The 17,962-nt window shown below is 38.0% G+C and overlaps 1 protein-coding gene across 2 annotated transcripts in view; it reads left to right on the forward strand.

Moving 5' to 3' along the window:
* RUNDC3B (RUN domain containing 3B) overlaps nucleotides 1–17,962 on the forward strand; it is a 146,856-nt gene that overhangs the window by 121,156 nt on the left and 7,738 nt on the right. The window contains exons 9-10 of one of the 2 annotated variants that reach the window (XM_056118347.1): nucleotides 642–788; nucleotides 8,131–8,252. In XM_056118347.1, the coding sequence (XP_055974322.1) occupies nucleotides 642–788; nucleotides 8,131–8,252 (269 nt within the window). The remainder of the gene's footprint in view (nucleotides 1–641; nucleotides 789–8,130; nucleotides 8,253–17,962) is intronic. The other variant, XM_056118348.1, reaches the window with a different exon arrangement.

Here is a 17,962-nt window from a genome sequence, read left to right on the forward strand (position 1 = left end):
AGAGATAGAGCGTGGGAAGCATATTTGCTTTTCGTATGGTTGACCCAGTTTGCTCACCAGCACTCCATATGGTCCCCAAGCACTTCAAGACTGACCCCTGAGTACAGAACCAGGAGTAAACCCTGAGAACTTCTAGGTGTAGCCCAATGGCACCCCCCAAAAAACCAAAACTAGTTATTTTCCAAGTTGTTATCATCAAGAAGAGTTCAATAAGAATGAAAGTGAACTATAGGTTATAATCTTTTATTATTTAGTTAAAATGTTTTTAGTGGATTACATTGTTTTCTACAATTGTCATTGAATTATTTTAGGGAAATTTTAACTGGCATCAGATATTCTTAACTTTATATAGCGCCATTGTTTTCCATTTAAGCTCTAAAGTGTAGCTTGTAATTTTTAGTTATATATCTATGGAAAGCAGGAAGTCTGAATTTCATAAGCAGTGATGTGTGTAGCTAGCAGAGGAAGAAAGAAAAAAAACATTGCAGGAGACAAAGAAACCATGGCCCAACTAACTTCCTATATTCCTCAACAAATCAGTCTAAGAAGATGAATTTGGGGGCCCTAAGTTGATCCCATTAGGTTCCTCTGCCATTGGAGAACAGAGAAGACAAAAGCACTCACCATCTTAATATTCACAGGACTGTGCTAAAGAATAATGATTTAAGATCAAGACAAGAGTTAACTGCCCACCTCACCAACCAGTGGCCTTCCCCAGGAGCTCTGGATGTCAATGCTGTTGCCTTGGATACGTTGCTTTACCGAAAACACAATAAACAGTGGTATGAGTAAGTGTAATACTTTTTTTTCCAACTAATTACAAATCTAGTTGTACGAAAACATATAGTTATCCACTTTGATATCTCAGTTTTTTTACCCCCTTAATTCTTAACTCTTAGCACAGAGCAACAGTAGTATTTAACATGACTACCTTGGTGAAGTTAGGGTAAGGCAGTTGAATGTGTTGATATTTTCTAAGCCAAGGCACCCTGGGGAAGTAAAATATCTGAGAAATGAGTATATAGTTTTGTATCAACTACCTATTTCTTTAGTTAATATTCAGCCAGTCCTTCAGTTAAATCTATGAGCGCATATTTAATGAGCCCTCTGGTTTGAATTTGAACTTTGGTGTTTATATTTGTCTTAGGAGTAAATTTCCTGCTAGTTAAAAAATTCCATCTCATGAAAGAATAGTCACTGTCACTGTCCTCCCGTTGTTCATCGATTTGCTCAAGCGGGCCCAGTAACGTCTCCATTGGAGACTTTGTTGTTACTGTGTCTGGCATATCGAATACTCTCGGTAGCTTGCCGGGCTCTCCGAGAGGGGCGGAGGAATCGAACTCGGGTCGGCCATGTTGGCTGCTTGTAAGGCAGATGCCCTACCGCTGTGCTATCGCTCCAGCCCATGAAAGGATAGAAAGGTATTTATTCATTTTTGGTGATCCTGAATGCATTTTGTTCATTGTCAGTTCTAAATTTTGGAGGCAGTAGAAGATACAGTCGCTTGCTATGTGGGATACACCCTCTTTTTCTTATTTCTTTTCCAAATGTTCAGAACTGCTGCATTTAAAGTGCGCTGATGTAGCTGAAATCTCAGATTATCATCCTTTTCGATCTTGGAGCTTATAAAATGCAGTAAGCTTTTAGCTGCTCTTTGCAATGTTTACTTTTTTGTCAGTTTCAATTTTTTTTTTTTTTTTTGCTGCCTGTCCTCAGCTAATTATATTCCTCATGCTATGCCTTCGGGGCTGTTGTCTCCTCCTTCTTCCTCTGCTTCTTGTTTTCCTTTTCCTCTCCTTTCCACCTTCTTCTTGTTTTTTTATTTGCTTGTTTGCTTTGCTTTTTCTTTCAACAGAGTCCTTGTTTATGCATTTCAAACAAGTGAGAAAGAAAATGAAGCTTCATCTATGTTACTGAGCCTTGGGTAGCCAGGCAGTTCTACAGGATAATTTTTGGCATAGACATAATTTCCAGCTACTTTACTCTTTGGTTATTTTTCATTAATTAAAGATAGAAATCAAAATAAATGACCTTTGTTGTTAGAGCATTTAATGGTTCTGTTTTATTGATTGTAGAGTTAAGCAAGAAACAGCAAGACTATTACTGAATAAATAAGTAAAACTCTCTTCACCTGCTACCATGTAACTCAGTAGAACTCAAAGTATTTAGTGAATCTTTTATGGTTTAGGATCTAGTTATCTTATGTATGCTTTTAAATTATATCTTACTGGGTTGGAGTGATAGCACCGCAGGTAGGGCATTTGCCTTGCATGCGGCCAACCCGGATTCGATTCCCAGCATCCCATATGGTCTCCTGAGCATGGCAAGGAGTAATTCCTGAGTGCATGAACCAGGATTAACCCCTGTGCATCGCTGGGTGTCACCCAAAAAGCAAATATATAAATAAATAAATAAATTACATCTTACTATCCTGGTACATAATATTTTTTCTGTGTCATGTTTAATAGAATATTTAAAAAAATTTACCCTAGACCAATTTAATTTTTTGTTTGTGTGGGGGCCACACCCAATGATACTCAGAATTTTTTTCCTGGCTCTACACTCAGGAATCCCTCTTAGTGATGCTTAGGAGACCATGTGGGATGGCATATATTAAACCTGGGTCAGCTTTATGCATGACAAACACTTTACCCACTGTGCTATCTCTCTGACCCCCATCCCGATTTAATTTTATTTTTAATGATTATGGGCACCATACTTGGTGGTGCTCAGTGATCACCAGGACCACTCTTGGTGCTGAGAGAAGAAAGTGTCAGAGATCAAATCTAGGACCTTACACGTCCAAGATGGCTTTGTCTTGTCTCCCCGCTACCCCCACCACCAAGTCCTGTATTTCTGACTTTTGGTTGAAAAAAATCAGCCAAACTTGGTAAACTTAACTTGTTAGTATATAACAGGTAGATGATATAGATAATATATAATGGTATATAATAGCTCCTGTTATTTTTTAATAGGGGCTACACTCAGAGGTGCTGGGGACTCAGGGTCACTCCCAGGGATGGCCTGGGCCAGCAGTGCTCAGGGGATTACCCATCACACCTGCAGTGCTTTCCAACTGGAAAAAAATGACATTCTGAGTTAAAATAGCTTAAAGTCAAGAGAGTGAAAACTGTATTTTATATTAGATTTTACATTGTCATTTAATTTTATATTGCCCCCCTTTTTTTTAAATTGAAGGGAATCAGTGCTTCATCCACAAAGAACATGCACTTTTACAGAGCTATATTCACAGCCACCACACTGTTACATTAGTTGGAAACAATATACTTTAGCAAAAAGACGTGTATGTACCTCCCTCCACCCTCCAGTTACCAATGAGCTACTTATTGATAAGCCAGTAAGGAATCTAAGTGGAAGACTTTTTTCTAGTTTACATTTACATACCATAACAGTGATTATTTTTAATCAAAGTATTATAGGAGCAGCAAAATTATAATCTGAAGGAAGGAGAGCAATTTCCCTGCTCGTTTCTTTATTTAATGTGAATTCAGTTCTTAAGCTTCTTGAGTTAATTGCTCTATTAGCTTTTGATAATTTTTTGGGGAGGTCACACCTGGCAGTGCACAGGGGTTTCTCCTGGCTCTGCACTCAAGAATTACTCCTGGTGGTGCTCAGGGGACCATATGGGATGCTGAGAATCAAACCTGGGTCAGCCACGTGCAAGGCAAACGCCCTACCCGCTGTGCTATCGTTCCAGTCCCAGCTTTTGATAATTTGAAAAAAGAAACTGGCCCGCTAACTAATAACTAGATCAGATTATAATAATAAATTCTGGTTAAGATTATGGGAATATGTAGCTGTTTCTCTTGGTACTCTAACTTTATTCACCTTACTAGCTTTGAGGAAAAAGAAAGTGCTATTGGATTTAATATGATTTAGTAAAATTTTTGTTTCTAAGTCTTGTTGACATTTCTTCAGATGAACTTTTGGATAGCATAGATATATTTTCACCTCTTCAGAGGAAGATCCCCTTCTCAATAAAGATCTGAGATTTGTTTACTTTTACTGTGTTGTTTATATAGCCTGAAAATACTATTTCTTGATTTTTTTTTACCTTGCAGAGCAGTTATGCTTGATTTTTTATCTTTATTTAAAACACAGGAAATTATGTTAAAAATTTAAAGCATTACAGGGCTTGAATGATAGTGTAGCGGGGAGCATGTTTGCATTGTACATGCCAACCTGGGTTTGATCCCTAGCTTTCCATATGGTACAATGAGCATTGCCAGGAGTAACCTCTGAGCATCGCCGGGTGTGACCCCAAAAGCCAAAAATAAAATAAATTTAAAACAATACATTAGGGCTGGAGCGATAGCACAGTGGTAGGGCGTTTGCCTTGCGTGCAGCCAGCCCGGTTGAGCTGAGTTCGATTCCTCTGCCCCTCTCAGAGAGCCCAGCAAGCTACAGAGAGTATCTCGCCCAGAGAGTATCTTGCCAAAGCCTGGCAAGCTACCCGTGATGTATTCAGTATGCCAAAACACAGTAACAACAAGTCTCACGATGGAGACGTTACTGGGCCCGCTCGAGCAAATTGATGAACAACGGGAGGACAATGCTACAGTGCTATATTAGATTTAGTGTAAGAGCTCAATGGCAATTAAGCACATAAATCATATTCCTTTTTAAGAGCTCATAGGCTCTAACCATCCTCTGATGGTTAGGGGCTAATTTCTGGCTCAGTGCTTGGGGTGGCCTTTGGCAACACTGTGGGAAACAAGTTGTGTAGGGGATGGAACCCAGGGATCCTGCATGGAAAGCCTGTGCTGAAGCATCGCCAGGTGTGACCCCGAAAGCCAAAAATAAAATAAATTTAAAACAATACATTAGGGCTGGAGCCATAGCACAGTGGTAGATAAGCCCACTGAGCATCTCACCAGCTGAAACATGTCCCATAATACACATAAATCATTCATTTTTTTCTTCCAATAATTTCTGTCTTGTTTATTTACATGTAAATCTAGGTCATATGAGTTTGTTAGGTAAAGGTTATGTTGGTGATTATCTGTTCCATATTCTTGTTAGATTATTGCCTAACATTTCTACCCCCTAAAATAAGACTCATTGCCATATTTATATTTTCTACTTAAGCTTTTTCAGTTTTCTAAGTTGGGCTAGAGCAATAGCACAACGGTAGGGCGTGAGCCGGGTTCAATTCCTCCGCCCCTCTCAGAGAGCCTGGCAGGCTACCAAGAGTATCTCATCCGCACGGCAAAGCCTGGCAAGTTACCCGTGATGTATTCAATATGCCAAACACAGTAACAACAAGTCTCACGATGGAGACGTTACTGGGCCCACTCGAGCAAATCAATGAATAATGGGAGGACTGTGACCGTGATCATTATATCTTAATTTTCTATTTAATCCCATAATTAATGATAATTTTGAACTTCTATATGCCTATCATGATCTTTGTCTAGTTTTTGTAATAACTTAAGTGAGTAGATACTTACATCCTGGTGTGTCTTTCCAGTATTCTTTGGAGTAGCAGTCCTTAAAACACTGAGGCTTGCAGCAATCTTTTACAGCATGAGGTTTTACATTGGCCTAGTTTACAAAATACCCTTCTTTTTCAGGCTCCCTTGCATTCTTCCATCACTTATAATACATTAAGATTAGATATTCTGCTATAGAAAATGTTTATTTTGTTCCTGAAGCATATTCTGTGAAAGTAAGACCACCAATATAAGAATAGTATATCTGTTTGCATATACATTCCTGCACCTATTTTTAGATAATGTAAATATATTTGCTTTTATTTTCTACACTTGAATAATGTCTCCTGTGTCTCACACTCTGTTCTTCTGTGACTGCTACAGAGTTTAAAATACTGTTGGTCTTAATATATCCAGTGGGAAAATTATATCATTTTTTTAAAAAATTTTTAAGTAATGATTTATTTTGGGCTTGGAGGCCACAACTGTCATTGCTCAGGGCTAGCTCCTGGCTCTGTGCTCAGGGGATGACTCCTGGAGATACTCAGGACCATAAATATGTATTGTCAGGGATTGAACCTGGTTCTACCATAAACAAGGCAAGTCCCTTAACCTTTGTACAGTGTGTCTGGCCCCATATTATTACTTCTGATCATTAATATAAAATGTAATATTATAAAATATTTCACTAACAGGTGAATTTAGGCCTATTTCTCAATTTCCTTTTAGCTTTTCATTTTCAGGTACCTGTTTCTGTGTATAAAAATTTGAAAGACTTTAAAATCATAAGATGTTGAATGTAATGGATTTTATTTTATCATGTCCCAAATATTTGTGGCATGATACAATTCCTAATAGCTTCATTTAGATTATATTGAACAGTATAATGGCATAGATAAGCCATGAATTTTTGTATGGTCAAAATACATGACTTTAATATCTTCTTTTCTTTTTTGATTAAGTAAACAATTGAGGTTTTTAAATTTTTTATTCTGTTTGTGTTTTTTTTTTTTTTTGCTTTTTTGGTTCACATTCGGTGATGCAGAGGGGTTTCCTCCTGGCTCCACACTCTAAAATTTTTATTCTGGAACCAGAGAGGTAGTATAGGGAATAAGCACTTACCTTGCAGGTAGCCAACCCTAGTTTGATTCCCAGCACTGCATGTGGTCCTCTAAATACTACCATATGTCACCCATGATCATATAGCCAGAAGTAATTCCTGAGTATCACCAGGTATACCCCGCCCTCCAATTATGATAAATACAATGTACCCTTAATCAGTCAGGATTTGAACTGTGTATGTTGGATTTTTTCAATTTGTCCTTTGATTCTGCATTCATAGAATTAATTTGATATCAGTTGACATCTATAGATGTGGAACCTATAGATAGTGGAGGGCCTATATACAGGTCTTGAGTGTGTGTGTGTGTAGGTATTTTTGAGTGTGTCAATGGGTATGTGAGAAAGTGTGTGTTTCAGTGGTTCTGAAACCAAGAATCTACTGATATCAGTGATCAAACGAGGGTATCAAGGACTAACTCTATTACATATTAAAGTATTCATTTCTGTTACCTATTATGATGATCAGAATTCTGCTATTATAGTTAAAATATCTTCTTCAAAATATGATTCAAAATTTTCGTACTCTTGATATTAAAAAAGTCACCATGTAAGTTAGAAAAGTCTTTATTGGCATTTCATTCTTCATTTCTTTGAGGAAAAACCAGATGCCTGTTACATATTACTCCCATACTTAATACTACCTGTCATATATTTGTATGTCTGCTATTATGTGTCTGAGTAGAGTAGCTGTGGCATTTATGTTTTGTCTTCTCATGTATAACATCAAAGAATATATGACATTTCTAGGAAATTAAATAGGGTTTGGCTATTCCAGAATAAGTGTTGAACCAAAAATCATACTCTTTTTTTTCCTGTGCCATTTGTACTTAGAAGTAATAATTTCCTCTTTTTTGAAAAGAGCAAAGCTGCGTATATCTCTTGAATTGATTTCATCTTGACAAAATAGGTATGAGTAAAGTTTGCTAACAAACTTTCATTAACATTGCTTTTATTGCTGAATGTTTCTCTATTATAGTTTGTCTAATTTGTTTACTATAAAATAGAATCACAATTGAAAGTAGGTAAGAGGAAATGAATTATCTCAATGTATTAACACAAACAGATATTTTATTGCCAATACTTAACAAACTTACAATTTATAGAACTTGCAGTAATGAATTATCATTATTATTATATAATAGCACCTATAAAATATCAACACTTTCAAATCTTTTGAAGTATTCAAGAGACAATAGGTTAATTTTGTTATGTCAGTTTTGTTTTTGCATTGTCATCTATAGATTTTTCTGCTTCTAACCAGAAGTTCCTATTTCTCAACCAGCTGGATAATAAAAAATATGATCTAAGGATTTAAGTTTTTAATAATTTTTTTCCTTTTTCAGTAATTTAAGCAGACAGATCTTCAAAAAACAGTCAAGGGTAAAGTTTAATGGAGATCATGTTACATTTAAGCTAAAGACAAGGTTTTAGAGGGGAAAAAGAGAATTTAAATAGAAATTTAACAAACTGAAGAGAACTATTAAATAATATCTCTAGAAGTTCTTTTTGTGTGTGTGAGAATAGATTCAAGTAGTATTTCATCTTTGTTTTGCAGAAAAAGTTATCATAGTCTTGACCAGTTATCAGCTGAAGTTAGCCTTTCTCAGACTTCACTGGATCCAGGTCATTCACAAGAAGGAGATGGAAAGCATGATGCATTACATTTAATTAGTGAAGGTAGGAAAATAATCTGTTTGAAAATGGTTTGTTCCCTGAATTATCTGTACTTTGATTGCAGAGGGTTGCTGAAGAACAGTAGTGACATTTCTGTGAGGCATGGATGGACTTGAGTTATCATTATCATTAAAAATGGGCTGGGGGTTTGGTTCGATCCCCAGAACTGAATGAAGTCTGTGTCCCACACTCCCCATGCCTCTGTCACTGTTAGGATTGACAGCTGAGCGGAGCTCTAACAGGTGTGGTCCAGACCACTCCTCCACAAAGAAAAAAAAATCCCAAAATGATTTGCTCTTGGTTTTTGCTGCTTCTTTGTGCCTCATCTTCTCATGAGGTAACCTGTAATTGTTACCTTTATTCCCTTCCTTCTTGTACATATTCCTAACCATTGTAGTGTGACTTTTGTGTGACATCTATTTATTTGTAGAGACTTTTTCTTGATAAAGTCATTTTTACCAAGACCTTTTTATCCACTGGAATATTGCTTAAGTCAATTCTGTCTTCATTCTGTTAGGTGTCTTAGCAGCTTTTGGTATAGCATACCACTTTTGGCACCCATTTTTGGTACCCATTTTAATTGGATATTCTGAAAAGCTTAGGGAGTAAATATTGAAGAGTTTAATTCTTTTTGTTTGTTTGTTTTTTTGCTTTTTGGGTCACACCCAGCAATGCACAGGAGTTACTCCTGGTTTATGCACTCAGGAATTACTCCTGGCGTTCCTCGGGGCACCATATGGAATGCTGGGAATCGAACCTAGGTTGGCTGCATGCAAGGCAAACGCCCTACCCTCTGTGCTATTGCTCCAGCCCCTGAGGAGTTTAATTCTTTTCTTGTTACCATTTCAGTGTTGCAAAATGTGAGGAACAGATTAATCTTAAGGCTGAAGCAATGAGGACATTATGTTAAGCTAAAATTTCTGCTTCAAGATGATTGCTAAAATTTTCTCAAAGGTTCTAGACATTTTAAATATTAAATACTGATTACAAATGAATATTTGACTTTAGGAGTTTAGTAGATAGTGATTAGAAGTGAATATTTTATGATGTAACAAACAGTTTAGTGAAATCTTATTGATGCAGTTATAAATCAAAGAGAGTAAATTAGATGCATTGTCATAATTTAGAATGTTTATATTTTGCTCATTCAGTTTTTGGTTTGAGGGCCACAATTGGCAGTTCTCAGGGTTTACTCCTGGCTCAGCACTCAGGGATCAATCCTTCAAGGGCTTGGGAGACCATATGTTGTGTCCAGGATTGAACCTGGATTGGCCGCATGCAAGGCAAGAATACTATTCACTGTACTATCTCTTGGGCTCATAGACTATGTTTATATTTTTAAATTAGTCCATGAGTTTGTGTGAGTTTGAAACCTAGCCAGAGATCAGTATTAGACAAGGACAACTGTTCTTGCCCTAGATCCTAAAGTTAAGGACATTTTGTCCTCAGTTTACTCCTACTCCAAAAGCTTGACCTTTACTTTTTTTGGGTTTGCAAATAAGAAAAAAGTGTGCTTCATGGGGCTGGAGTGATAGCACAGCGGTAGGGCATTTGCCTTGCACGCAGCCAACATGGCCAACACAGTTTTGATTCCCAGCATCCCATATGGTCCCCCGAGCACCGCCAGGAGTAATTTCTGAGTGCATGAGCCAGGAGTAACCCCTGAGCATTGCCGGGTGTGACCCAAAAAGAAAAAAAAAAGTGTGCTTCACAGGATCAGCAACCAGGAGATTATATTATTCTGTGATCCCACTGTCTTTAGCCCACCCTCTTTTCCTTCCCTGTCCTTTTCCTATAAAACCCCCTTTTTTTGGTATGGCATTGGAACTATGTGCCATGGTAAACCATCAGTAACAATATTGTAAATCATAAATCCTCAGTTACTAAATGAGCAAATCAGAAGGCAATCTAGAAATGATTAACAGAAGTGAATTGTCACTTAACAGGAAAGGAAATAAATTCCTTTACACACACACTTACACACACATTCACACACAGTACATGTTTTATATGCTATAGGTAGGCCTGGTTTTCTCTCAATAACACATAGCAGCAGCCTGAAGTAACCCTTGAGCACCCTGAATGTGGTCCCCACACCAAAATAAATAAATAGGTAAGTAAATACAGTTAACCATATAATCTCTGTGTTATGATTTTTAAAATAGAGTAATTACTAGAATCTAGACCATTTCATCAAATCTAGGATACCTGGGGCTTTAAAATACACTGTTGAGGCTAGAAAGATAGTACAGTGATTAAGGTGTTTGCCCTGGTTTAGTCCTGGTACCATATACAGTGACCTGAGCACAGAGCTAGGTGTGACACAATCTCTTTATCCTCCCAAATACACTGTAATTTTTATATACTATGAAAAAAGAGAAAAATGTTAAACTATTTCTTTTAGGTGCTCTTAGTATTTATTATTTTTTTTCCTTTTATGATTCTTTTTTTAAAAAATTTTTATTAGTGAAACACCATGAGGTACAGTTGTAGACTTACAAATTTTTGTGCTTGGTTTCAGTTACACAGTGATCGAGTACCCATCCCTCCACTAGTGCCCATTCTTAGTATTTATTTTAAATGTTTTTTCAAGTATTTATTTAAAATATTTTTAAACATTTGAAAAGATCTTTTAAATTTTAAAAAAAGTCACATTACCATTCACATAATATTAAGTTCACCATTGTAAAGCATAAAATTCATGAGGTTTTGCAGCAATTACCAATGTCTAATTTCAGAGCATTTCCATCACTCAACAAAGAATTCCTGGACCTGTTATCAGTCCCAATTCCTTGCTTCATTTAATTATTAGGCAGCTAATAATCCACATTCTGTCTCTTTAGATTTATCTTTTCTGAAAATATAGTTAAATCAATATCTGTCACTGTCCTCCCGTTGTTCATCGATTTGCTCGAGCCGGCCCAGTAACGTCTCCATTGTGAGACTTCTTGTTACTGTTTTGGCATATCGAATACGTCACAGGTAGTTTGCCAGGCTTTGCCGTGCAGGCAAGATACTCTCGGTAGCTTGCCGGGCTCTCTGAGAGGGGCGGAGGAATGGAACTCTGGTCGGCCATATTGGCTGCGTGCAAGGCAAACGCCCTACCGCTGTGCTATTGCTCCAGCCCCAAATCAATATATAATTTCATTTAATGGAGTCACCCAATATGTAACCTTTGTCTGATTTTGACTCTCTTTGTCTGTGTACTATCATTTCTTCCCATTTTCTACCTGGATAATATTTGTTTGTATGGGAATCCCACAATCTGTTGATCATTAGTTTTATTTTTAGATTGTGTCCATGTTTTTATTATTACAAGTTATGCTGCCTTGAACATTCAAGTACAAGTTTTTGTATGAATGTACATTTCTCTTGGGTATATAATGAAAAATGGAATTGACTGGCTTTGAACCATTTCAAGAACTGACAAACTGTTATCAGACTGACTTTTACACTATTTCACAATCCCTCTGTGTAGGAGGTATCAGAATCCATTCACCAACTTATTATTTTTCCAATTCTTGGGATTGAACATGGGATGCCTGTGCCATACCACTGAGCCATATTCCCAAATTCTTTTTTTTTTTGTTTCAGCCATCTCAGTGGTTATTAAATAGAATTTTTATTACTTTGATTTGTGTTGTTTCTTAGTATTAATGTTGGATATCTTTTCAGGTGTTTATTGGCCATTTGTATGTCATCATCAGAGAATTGTTCAAATCCTTTGACCTTTTAAAATTGCATTATTTGGAGGCTGGTGAGATACTCAAAGGACTGGAGGGCATGCCTGGCTTGTGAAGGCTGGGGGTTGATTCTTAGCATGACGGGATCTGCCCCATGTGTCCAGCAGGGTAGCTCTGATGATGGCTCACAACACTTCTGGGTCTGACAGTCCTGGCTGAGTATTGCTGGAAATGACCCTAGGCTTCAGAAATTGCTTGGAAGACATCCCCCCCACCCCCTCGCTCACTGCATGGATTTTGTTTGTGTTTTGGTATTGAGCCACACTCAGTGGTGTTCAGGACTTTCTCCTGGTTCTGCACTCAGGAATTACTCCTGGAAGGCTCAGAGATCAAACCTGGGTTGGCTGTGTGCATAGCAAATAGTTTACCCACTGTAATATCACTCTGACCCACTCTTTTGTTGTTAAGTTGTAATAAGTCTTTGTGGGTATTTTGGATAATATACCCTTATAGATATATGGCCTGCAAATACTTATTCCATTCTGAGGCATTTCTCTTTCTTGCTAGTGTTTTTTGAGTCACAGAGTTTTGTTTTGTTAAAATCCTAATTAACTTCTCTTTCATTTGTTTTTGATTCAGTGTCTTATCTAAGAAACCATCATCTGGTCCACAACCAACCAGATTTAAACCTGTTTTCTTTTAAGGAGTCTTACAGTTTTAGGTGCTACAATTTGGTCTTTGATTAATTTTGAGTTACTTTTTATAAGGTATAAGTGAAGGGTCCATTTCATTACTGTGAAATAAGCATGTATTAAACTCTTAGTAGGGGCCAGAGCAATAATTGGGTAGAGCATTTATTTGCCTTGCATGTAGCTGATCTGGATTTAATCCCTGGCATCCCATATGGTGCCCCGAGTCCAGTAGGAGTAACCCCTGAGAATCACTCTGTGTGGTTCCCCCCAACCAAATAAATAAATAAATCCTTTGTATATAATAATTATTGTGCTTTTTTACTAGTAACTATCATATGTTGTCAAATCTAGGATACCTGGGTTTTTTAAAAATATATTATTGGGGCCAGAGAGATAGTACAGAAGTTAAAGCATTTGTCCTCTGTGCAGGCAACCCTAGTTCAATCTTGGCACCACATATCTGAGTACCACTGGCAGTAGCCCTCAAACTCTAAGCCAAGAGCACTTCAGTGTGTGGTCCCCAAACAAACAAAATATATTTATTGTATGGGGACTGGGGAGTGGATAGGTGGGCTGGGGAGCCCTGGTGATACTCTAGTTAGCAGTACAGGTCTGTGATTAGGTTCTGGTGCTGTTAAAGCCCGACAGTGTTGGGGGATGGCAGAGCACAAGCTTGGAGCCTCTCACAAGCATGTTCTCTGCCCTTTGAACTATTTCCTTGGTCTCATAAGTTACTTCAGTTACATGCTTGGCAGATGATCAGTAATCAAAGCTGTATCTACTCTCAGAGTTTGGCCTTTTATACAGATTCCTTTTTTTCCACAAGCAGTTTCTTTTCTATATAGAAAGTATTAAATGCAGTAATTCCTTTAATAAATATTTGCTTCAGTAATATTGCATTTATATTCAATTCTGTTTTCATGACTTTCTATGAACAACTATTCATTTTAAAGCCCCACCACACTCAATATTTTTAAACAGCATAAAAAAAACCTAAGGAACTCAAAGCTGTCAATATGAATACTTTGACCAGTTCTTAGATGCAAGTGCTAAAATGTTGCAGTTCCCTCTCTTACACTGGTTCCAGTAGTTCGAAACTGGGTGCACAAATTGCCCACTCCCTTGCTAAAAACCACTGATCACAACACGGTGACATGTCCTTCAACAAAAGCTCAGCATAACATTATTCTTATACTTACAGGTTTATGATGGTGCCTGAGTGATCACTTGAAGCATTCCTTAAAATTGGGGTCTATGTTTATTGCCTTCTTAGTTTCTCATTATTCCTTCCCCCCACATCTCTCTTTCTCGGTCATCACACTGCTCTCCTATCAGCACTCAGAATCTACTGGGTTAGTCATGGCTTCTTTCACCTAACATATTTTGCCTTTGTAAAAACTTCTGTATTCATTCCATTCTCTGCATAGCTTCTACCGCTCACAAATTTCAGGCAGTGCCATAGCCTTCTTACTGGTCTTGTCTCCATTCTGTGTACTGCCAGAGCATTCTGTACACAGCCCTCAAATACTGGAAAAGATATCCAATTGAGTAATCCCCTTATATAAAGACCTCAGTGCCTCACTAATACACAAAAGCATGACCCTTAACACCAATGATCTGCAATTACAAAATAAGTTTTTGGAAGCAGAGCGATAGAGCAGCAGGTAGAGCCCTTGCTTTGCACACGACCTACCTGGGTTTGATCCCTGGCATCACATATGGTCCCCTGATGCCCTCCAGGAGTGATCCCTGAGCGCAGAGCCAGGGTATGCCCTGAGCACTGCAGATTGTGGTCCAAAAATAAAACCACAGAGTCATTTCCTGGTTCTTTATGAAGTATGAAGGCTTCTGTGGCTTTTGCACATTACTCTTGTCTGTAGCTCCTTGTAGATTAGGTGCTGGATTTTCCCTCTGCCTTTTTCATGTTGTTTTGCAGCAGGAGCCCTTCTAGTGTCTATCTCCTGGGCTTGCACGTCGTGTAGGTCTCATGCCAGTGTTCACTTTCTTCCTAACACCTCCCTGGTGGCTCCTCAGGTTTACCTTCTGATTTGGTCTGGACATATAAGTCCCATGAGCCTCCATTGTATCTTTCCTTACTGCTCTCTCTATACTTCTGCATTTTATCATAATTGTTGCTCTCTACTTTGACTGTGTACTGAGTTCTCACTAAAAGCTAGTGACTCAGATTTATCCTTTATCACATCATCTGGCAAATAGAGAACACCCAGTCAATTGTGCTGAATGAATGAGTTCTAACTTAAGTTAGAGTCTGGAACAGTATCATAGGAATCTCTTTGATTTTCTATATAGCAGGATAGTCCCCAGATTTTCTTATTTGGTCACATGAAATTTATATACTTCAGGTATCTAAGCCTGGAAATATAAAATTCCAGCAGATTGGTGGCCAAAGAGTACAGGGTTACTATGATTTCCTTGCATGTAGCCGACTCTGGTTTGATTCTAAGAATCACATATGGTCCCAAGCACCACCAGGAGTGATATCTGAGCACAGAGTAAGGAGAACTACCAGAGCAGCACCAGGTGTGCCCCCCCCCCCCAAAAAAAAAGGCAAAATAAGGGCTGGAGAGGTAGTATAGAGTATCAGGGCACTAGCACACTTCTGACCTGGGTTTGATCCCCAGCATTACATATGGTCCCCTGAGAACTTCCAGGAGTAATCCCTGAGAGCAGAGCCAGGAGCAAGTCTGTGCACTGCTAGTTATGGTCCCAAACAAAACCCAAAAAAAGTAAAACCCAAAATAAAGTAAAAATTCAGCAGTTTAGATTTGTCTGTTCATTATTGTCCTGTTTAGGTTAAGCATGTTTAGTAAGAATACAGCATTATTAATGAATCTTCCTCTGTGTATCTAATCAGGAGATCATCGGCCTTTTTGGGCATTGACGGACCCAAATTGGTTTCTGTGTCCTTCTGTGTCCTGTGATAAAAAATGCAGTCTGGGTTGTTTTGTTATACTTCATGCTGCATAACTATGATCAACTGTTTCTTCAACCAACCCTATTTCAGGGATGGAGAGATAGTACTGGGGATAAGGTGCTTGTTTTGCATTTAGCCAATCGTGGTTTGATGTACAGCAAGTAATGATTCTGTGAGCATCACTAGGAATGATCCAGCATAGAGCAGGCAGTAGTCTCCAAGAAGCACTTGTTGTGTCCCCAAAACCCAACGAAGGAAATAAAGCCCTTGGGACTGGAGTGCATGTTTACATGAAGAAAGCCCCAGGTTCTAACCCTCTTAAGTGACCAAGGATAGTTTTTTTTTTTCTAAAGAAAAATACACCTTAATTCTGTTTTATTGTTCAAATATAAGATTCAGATTTCCTACTTGTTTTTTTATATCTTGCAATACTGGTTCCTAATTTATATGAATATACTTGTTTTTGCTTTTTATTGTCCTAATATTAGTTTCTTTTTTGCTTTTTGTTTTTCTTTTTGGATCACACCGGGTGATTTTCAGGGGTTATTCCTGGGTCTGCACTCAGGAATTACTCCTGGTGGTACTCGGGACCATATGGGATGCTAGGGATAGAACCCAGGTCAGCTGCACGCAAGCAAACACTCTACCCACTGTACTATCACTCTAACCCCCCAATATTAATTTCTAGGTCACATTTTATAAATAAGATATGACAACAAAATTGCTTAATTTTTTCCCACTTTTTTATAATACTGTTATTACAAAGTTATACCGATCCCACCAACAGTGTCGACTCCCCACCACCAATGTTCCCAGGTTTCCTCCCAGGTGCCCTCTTGCCACCAGCCTGCCCTCCTGACAGGCACCTTTCTGAGTTTGGTTGTTAAGATTTGGGTCTCGATTTCAGTGCTGTTGACTTGGTTGTTGAGTATTTGGCTCTATCAATTCTTAACATCACCTTTGTACCTGACTCTCCTGCCCTGAACCCTGCTGCTACTCATCTGTCTCTTCTCCCACTCCCCTTCATTCTTTCTTTCCTTCTCCTTCCTATACCCTGGGTTCAAGTTTGAACGGCATTCCTATATCTGGTTTTCTAAATACCACACAGAAGTGCTACCATCCTATGTCTATCCTCCTTCTTCTGACTTCATTTAACATGATATCTTCCAGTTCTAGCCTGTTGTCTCTGATTGCATGATTTCATCATCCCTGTGTAGTATATTGTGTATATGTACTACATCTTCATGATCTCTGTCGTTACACATTTAGGTTGATTCAAGATCTTAACTATTGTACTGATTGCCACAATAAATAACTGTGTGCATATAGTTTTTTAAATGAATGTTTTTCTGTCCTGGGGATAGACACTCAAAACTGGAATTCACGGGTCAATCATGAGTTTACGGAGTATGAACAATATTGATTTTCACAGGGGTTGGACCAAACAGCATTCCTACCAGCAGTGGATGAGGGTTCCTTTTTCACCACATCCCCACCAACAAAGATCGATCCCAGTATTTTTGGTGTAAGATTTATTTTGAATGATCTTATCTTGAGAAAACATCTCAGACACATCCTTCCTTAAATTTCTTAAAATTCCTCTTAGTTCAGTTCACTTTGATAGGTAACTATTTTATTAGTTTTCAATGATCTGTTTTTAGATTTTTTTTTGTTGGTTTGTTTTGGTTTTTTGGGCTATATCCAGTGATACTCAGAGGTTATTCCTGGCTCTGCACTAAGAAATTAATCCTGGCAGTGCTCAGGGACCATAGGATGCCAGGGATAGAACCTGGGTTGGCTGCATGCAATGCAAGCACCCTACCCACTGTTCTGTCTCTCTGGACCCATACCTGTTATACTGGAATTCACTACCTCTGAGCATGTAGAGCTATTTTTCATTCTTCCCCCTTTTTTGGTGGTTCTTGGGAGACCATGCAATGGTGGAACTTGGCCCAGTATATCCCAGTATATGCACCTTAGCTCTGAGCTATCTCAGCCCTGTCATTCTCTTTTAAAATAGCTGCTTAGATCTGCATTATGTTACTATGCTAGACATTTGAATTGCTTAGTCCTTTTCAATTACTGATAATAACCTATACATTAGAAAATGTGATCTGACTCTGTATCTTAAAACTGAAAACAGGATAAAGATATTTGTATGCCAGTGTTCACCCCTGTATTGAGCCAGCTTTGCCATCATTTGCAATAAGAATATGCAAATGGTCTACACTTAGATTACACACTTATCACAGTATATAAAGTCTTATTCCTTAAGAATAAGGAATTTATCTCATTCATATCTCATTCACACAGTCCATATGCAATGTTCAAGAGTTCAGATTGTGATTTTCAATAAATCTTTACCTACAAATGTTAAATATCTATTACAGCTATATAAAAGTT

Source organism: Sorex fumeus, unplaced genomic scaffold (genome assembly GCF_029834395.1).
Source record: "Sorex fumeus unplaced genomic scaffold, SorFum_2.1 ptg000037l, whole genome shotgun sequence".
NCBI lineage: Eukaryota > Metazoa > Chordata > Mammalia > Eulipotyphla > Soricidae > Sorex > Sorex fumeus.